At 33.9% G+C, this 7,255-nt stretch overlaps 1 protein-coding gene across 1 annotated transcript; it reads left to right on the forward strand.

Annotated features, from left to right (window-relative positions):
- The first annotated feature begins 1,168 nt into the window (after positions 1–1,168).
- On the forward strand, positions 1,169–3,148 carry LOC133792272 (ran-binding protein 1 homolog b-like). Its single transcript, XM_062230180.1, has 4 exons — positions 1,169–1,439; positions 1,572–1,723; positions 1,819–1,944; positions 2,495–3,148. The coding sequence occupies exons 1-4, from the start codon at positions 1,285–1,287 to the stop codon at positions 2,752–2,754; spliced, it is 693 nt and encodes a 230-aa protein (XP_062086164.1). The 5' UTR covers positions 1,169–1,284; the 3' UTR covers positions 2,755–3,148.
- Positions 3,149–7,255: the final 4,107 nt, after the last annotated feature.

Genomic DNA, 7,255 nt, shown 5'->3' on the forward strand with positions numbered 1-7,255 from the left:
TAAAAAAAGTAATATCATGCTTATAACTCTACATGGTAATCGAAATTCTATTAGGTCATTTTGCAACTCCTATCCCCAAATGTGTCTTTCAACTCCAAAATTATAGCTTTGTATTGTACTACATATATATTAAAACTAAGATTAAAAATAATATAAATTTGGGTAATTTTTAAGAAGGAGATTACCGGTACACCCTTCGTATTTTTGGCACTTAAATAATTGTAACTCTATTTTTTTATATAACAATGTACATTGTAGTTACGACAGACATTCCACCAATTTTTGAGAAATTTCAATTAATTTACGATATCGAAGTGAGAGTTTAAATATTTTGTTGCACACGTGTATATAAAAAAAAATATCTATGCGTGCAACAAAAATGTTTTAATTATGTTTTTGTTATTTAGAATTTTTTAAAAATTTGTAAGATGTCTGTTATAGCTACAATATACACAATTATATATAAAAAAAATTATAACTATCCACATACTAAAAACACAAGACACATGAGTACACCAATAATCCATCTTACTACCAGGGAATTGCCCATTAAATTTAGGGTTTATACCTTTTTGAACCATGTGTTTTTTCTCATTAACTGTTTGGACCCTATGTTTTGACAAATTACTTTTTGGACCATAAATTTTGTAAAAGGGTTAAAATAGAACCCTAAACTCAATTTTGATGAAGAAAAAATTGAATATAACAACACAGTTTTTAAGCAGAATGATTTTATTTTTGTTCTGAATTGTTAATTTGATAAATTATTTGTGAGTTTAGTTGAGAAAACATTGACCAAAATTGGGTTTAGGGTTCTATTTTAACAATTTTACAAAATATAGGGTCCAAAAAGTAATTTATCAAAATACAGAGTCCAAACAGATAATGGGAAAAAATACAAGGTGTAAAAAGTTATAAACCCTTAAATTTATAAATAATAAACAATTAAATTATTTTGGAAGGAAACAATTAAATAATTTTTACACCTCTCTCCTTGAAAAAATAAGTAATAATGCATACCGCATATAGCAAAAAAATGAAATAATAAAAGTGGGGGATAGTGCGTAAACATCACGCCTCAAGCTTCACATAACCCTTGTCTTTTTTAAAAAAAAAAAAAAAAAGAAATAGAAAACCACAACCCTTGCATTATTTTTTCTCTTCCAACACAACTCACACCAACACTATAAAATCATTTTTTTGTGCTACAAACACCACCATTACACCCTATCTATCCCTAGCTTTTTATTTATTAGCATTTCTCGTTCTCGTACGCTCCCGAAAATGGCCAGTAAGGAAGATGCCGAACAACACAGGGAAGAGGAGGAAACCACCGCCGCCGAGGACGAAGATACCGGTGCTCAGGTAGCTCCGATCGTCAAACTTGAGGAGGTCACTGTCACCACTGGGGAAGAGCACGAAGATGCCATCCTCGATCTGTATGTTAATCCTTTCCCTATTTGTCTTTTTTGTGGTTTCTAGGGTTTTTGCGATCTGCAGAATCTAGGGTTTGTTTATTTTAATTGATCGATTATTGTTTTCTGTGTTGTTTTCAATTTGTTTCGTTTTAGTAAATCAAAGCTTTACCGATTTGACAAAGACGGAAATCAGTGGAAAGAGCGAGGCGCTGGTACCGTCAAGTTCTTGAAGCACAAAGAGAGTGGCAAGGTTCGTCTTGTTATGAGGCAATCCAAAACCCTCAAGATCTGCGCCAATCATCTTGGTTAGTCACTATTTTGCCTCCTATTATTATGTATAGCTATTTAGTTTTAGCTAGGGCTTTGAATTTGACTGTCTGCTTTGCGCTATTGATTGCAGTTTTGCCAACCATGACTGTGACGGAGCACGCTGGTAATGACAAGTCTTGTGTGTGGCACGCTACTGATTTCGCTGAGGGTGAATTGAAGGACGAGCTTTTCTGCATTAGATTTGCATCAGTTGAAAGTGAGTATGATCCGAAAGCTTGAAGCTATTAGATATTGTTGCAATTACTTTAATAAGTTCTCTTCTGAGTGATTTAAATGATGTGAATTATGCATTGATTTTCTTTTAGACGTAAGTCATTGCTGCATCGTTTCTTATTATACCTGCCATGTCATTGTGTGTTTATTTGTTTTTTTTGGGGTCAAATGGTGCTTAAATTTTAATTTTAATTTGCGACGGATGAATTTTTTTCCCCACTTAATTGGAGAGATTACTAAGCATATATCATGTAGGAGGTTAAGAGTTTTGAGAAGGAAGGCTTTTGTCAAGCATTTGTGATCTTAGTAACCATTATCGTATAGTATCTGAGACATGTCTAGGGCTACAACTACTACCCATTTAAGTATGGATTATTTCCAACTTGAATTCAGGCTATAAGTTAACAATTTACTTGAGGTTCATGGTGAACTGTTAGTTCATTTTAACATAACATCAGGGTGTTGCATTTTTTGTTTGGCAATTCTATGATGTAGGTTATTAATGATTGATTATTGTTTGGCGTTTGTATTAGATTGCAAACTCTTCATGGAGACCTTTCAAGAAGTTGCTGAGTCGCAGCAGCAGAAGGAAGATAACGAAGATGCGTCTGCAGCTGCTGGGCTTTTGGAGAAGCTGAGTGTCGAAGAGAAAAAGACTGAGGAAAAAACCGAGGAGGCACCTGTTGTAACCAAGGAGGAGGTTCCTGTTGTTACCAAGGAAGATAAGGATAGCAAGAACGAAACAGTGAAGGAAGAAGAGTCAGAGAAGAAGGAGCCTGCTTCCTCTACCTAAGAATGGTAATTATTTTTCCATGGTACCATACTTTGGAATATTAAGAGAGTAGTCACTGGCTTCTTTTCTGCCCGTGCTAGGGGTATTCATTCTGGTATTGGGTCAGTGGATTGTGGTTTATGGGCTGAAATGCCATTGGTCTATGCGTCCTTATTCACTTGGTATTTCTGCCAAGATTGGGTCGAACTTTTTTGGGTCATGTTTGCAGGTTGAAGATTGTTTTCTTTTTCTTTTTCGAGTTTGAGTGTTATCAGAGTTTTAAGTAGGGTTTACGGTAATGTTTAATAGTTGGGGGTTAAGTTGCAGGTATTAAAGCAGTGCTGCGAGAATTACTTGTTATTTAGACGAGTTTCTTTTGCGATATAATTTCTTCATTTGTTCAGGGGTCTCAAAACTGTGTTTTCTGCATTACAATTTGTTGAGCATCTTTTTTTCCTTTTTGTTTGTGCCTTGTTCCGATAACTGAACTCCAAGGGTAGGTTTTATGCTGGTATTAAAAAAAGAATGGTGATATTGGTCAAAAAGAAATGAAAAAAAAATGAAGGGTGTTTTCAGAGTCAGGGAATGTACATAAAAAATGATAGCACATTTTCCCAACTATTCTTCTTTTCTTAGGAGCTCTCTAAATTTAAGATTTCTAGTAACAACTTCAGGCAGCATTATACATTAATTAACAAGAAAGTCAACAGTGTTTCTTTATGTTAGTAGTCGAGTATTAATAAATTAGTCATGTATTTATATGCATACTATTGTCTGCCCTTTTTGGTCGTGAATCAACCTAAGAAGAGTAAGATCTCGTGTATTACAAGCCACATAGAAGCATCATCAAGGGGTGTCTCACACTTCTTGGAACTTTTCCGTGAGTGATGGTGTTTTTTATATTAATGGCAACGCATGCACCACAACTATTCGAGATCTTACAAGATTCAGCCATGACGACAACTTTCCAATGAATACAAAATGTTGTGTGTTTGTCTTCTTGACAACAAAACTAAACTTCCCATCTCAAGCGTCCCCTGTCTACAATTACACAATTTCATGTCAAGGTAGTACGAATTATTAACATCTCATTATCCTATACTCCTAAAAGAATTATTAACATCTCACAATAAAGATTCTATAATCGAGTGCTGAGCTTAGAGTTCCAAGAATTTATAGGTTCCAAAAAAAATGGGAAGACTGCCCATTAATAGAGAATACCAAGTTTATGTCATTCTAAGTTTCTAATAGATATATGGAGGAAAAGAGTTGGTCTAAGAATTTATATATCAATGATCGAGTTTCTTATTAATCTAAGTATTTAGTCACAATTATGTTTCTAATTGTGAAACTAATTACCTACTTACCAGTAACTATAGTGAATGACTCATTTTTGTATTCTATAATCACTAAATGTGTATGTTCTAATATTTTTTTTAATTACATGGTATTTATTTATTTAGAGATTTTATCTTTTTCTATTGTTGTCCCTATTTTATTTTTTGAAGTAACAAATTGTACATGATATTTTCTCTCTTTATGCTTACATTCTCATCTTTTCCTATTTTGTGGATATGCCATTTTAGTTCACAATGATATTATATATCATAGAAAAAAGGGATACATTGTTGTCCATAGTTTCTATTTTGTGGGCCTCATAGGCCCTATAGACCCTCAAGGAGGTCAAGGTCCAGCAAATACTGAGCTGTCAGGTGCTCAGAGGCTTAGACCTGTTTTAGGTTCAACAACTAGCAAATAATTGTAAAAAGCTCGGACCTGAGACATAGGCTGAACCAACTTCATGGACTCACCCAATCTCCACCCTCCGGGGTTTAGATCATTGTAGTAGATGGTCCATCCCAAGGGACATATCCCACTGTGTGGGATCCAGATGAAGTTTCCAGTTTCATCATCTCGATCCAACTCACTACCAGGATTTTTCCTTCAATCTGTCATCGCTAGCTAGTATCTATCTTGGTAGAAGAACCCGAACCTTGGTAAATGACCCCGAGCCTGAGTAAACGAACTTGAACCTCGGTAAATGAACCTTGACTATGCGTCCGGGTAGATCAAGGCCAGTTCTTCATGCAACTGATGTGTCTATGAGAAATCTAGCAGTTGGTCTCCCTAACTAACTTGCAAAAAGGGATACACACGGAACGTACGATGTTCCTAGAGAACGGTACTGCCACTACTCTTACAGATCCTATCCCCAGAATCCCCTGGTAGCCCACACGGATCAGTCCGTACTAATATACAAATGGCAGTTGTAAGACTCTACTAAGCTTCAGTGGGCCTAGTTTAACAACATGTAATCATGTTACACTCTTGTATTATAGCTCCGTTAGAGATCACTTATGATTATATTTCTATTGGGTCCTGATTACTCAAGCTACATGATCACCTATAAATAGGGTCATTTGTGCACTGTAGCAGGGATCCGATTCTCTCACGTATGCATAAACGTTGCTGAGCTTGCAGAAAAACTCCATTGTTAAGCTCTCTAAAGCTCAATACTAGTAACTTGTGGCCAACCACGTAAAAATTGTGATCTTATTCATTTTTTTGCTTTTCTTTCTAGCTCTTATTTCTCAATATATTTGTAGTTTTTGAAAAATTCGGTAATCAAACAGAAAAACAGAATTATAAATCTCTAAATCTATATTCTAAAGAGGACTAACAAAATACCAATAAACTAAAATTATATATCTTTAGGCTAATATTGTAGAGAAGAAAAATAGAAAATATCTTAAACCAACGATGGTAGGTTATCAGTCTTTTGTCTCGAACAATCCCTCTCCTTCAGTTCAGCGTTGGATTCGACCACTGACTGGTTCAATCAAAGCTAACGTCGATGCAATCATTGATAGTGCTGGCTGGTCGTGCAGTGGGGCTTGGGTTGGTAGTTCGTGATGATTGTGGTGGGGTGGTTGTGTCCGCAAGCTGGAAGCTTTCTACTTCTCTTTCTCCGCCAGTGGCGGAGGCAATGACTATTTTATACGGCCTTCGCCAATGCAAGGTTCTTGGTTTCTCTAGTGTTATGTTGGAATCTGACTGCCAGGTGGTAATTAATAAACTTATTGGGCGATCTCTTTTGGATTCCTCTCTTGGGGTGATTTTGAAAGATATCATTCTTGTTTGAAATAACGTTTTTGATATTCAATTCTTGCATTGCTCTAGATCAGTAAACAATGTTGCCCATGCTATAGCTAAGTTTGCTCTGAGTGCAACATCGAATATTGTTTGGTGGCCTGGTTACCCGGAGTGTATCCGGGCTCTTGTTGTAACTGATGCTACCTGATTAATACTCAGCTTTACTTGAGAAAAATCTAGAAAGAACGAAAGAATAATAAAGAAAGAGAGGAGACAATAATCTAAAAAGAGATTGAAAATAATCTACATATATATAAACCAAAAAATTTAGATAAAAAAAAATAGTATTATCTAACAAAATTAACATATTTGTTTATTTTCCACTGAAATGTTAAAGTAAAAAATACATTTTATAAATTAATGAAAATCAACATAAACTCTTTCGTTATAATATTAATATGTGCTTCTCATTTATATAAATTTTTACCACTTATCTTATTAGAATATTTTTTAAGTATACGTAAATTGTCTTGTAACTCATTGTATATTGGTTGAGCTACGGTCTTCTTCTTCCTCCTCAGAACGTGGGACTCTATCTTCACACAAGGTGGAGCAACAATTTCCTTTGCCATAATCTCTTTGGTCGAAGTTGTAGCTGTAAGTGTTGATGTACTCCTTGTATTGACCATTTTAGTGTAGAAGAAGAAGGATCAGGTGATGAGGGATGAGTGAGAATTGAGAAAAATCAGCGAATTAAATGAAATAAAATTGGTATCTTCTAAATGGGAAAGGATTATCAAGTTTTGAAATGTAATGACCATAAATAAATCGATCCTCTAATTAAATAAAATATGAGTTTTTTATAGTATTACATGTACTTAAATTATAAAAAAACACTTAAAGTATTATTGAAGTGTAATTAGGTATATATGTCTAGAGCTTTACTAGAGATGTAGACCTTCATTCCTTTTTCAAAAAGAGAAAAAAAAGATTTTTTTTCATAAATACATATTATTTTAACATTTTTAATTTCTCTAATTTTTTTTTCAATTTTACTAACTCGAATTTTCAAAAATACGATTTTAAAGTTTGATAATTACAAAAATATGTTTTAACTAAACATTAATTTCACATCAATACATTGTTGAGAAAGTAACTTAAAATTAACTAGTAATCAAATTCACGGTACGGTGTTGAAATAACACCTACAAACCAACTAAACATCAACACATTTCACCAACTCAAAATAAACTAAAAAACAATATCAAGACAATATTGAAAAACTTATTATTGTATTGTAAAATATGTCAGAACATATGAATATGAACCTAAAATAAACTAAAAAATAACAGAAAAACAACATTAAAAAACTTATCACTGCATTGTAAAATGTGTCAAGAAAAAATAAAAAATTTACTCAATTAGAAAT

This window comes from Humulus lupulus, chromosome 7 (genome assembly GCF_963169125.1).
Source record: "Humulus lupulus chromosome 7, drHumLupu1.1, whole genome shotgun sequence".
NCBI lineage: Eukaryota > Viridiplantae > Streptophyta > Magnoliopsida > Rosales > Cannabaceae > Humulus > Humulus lupulus.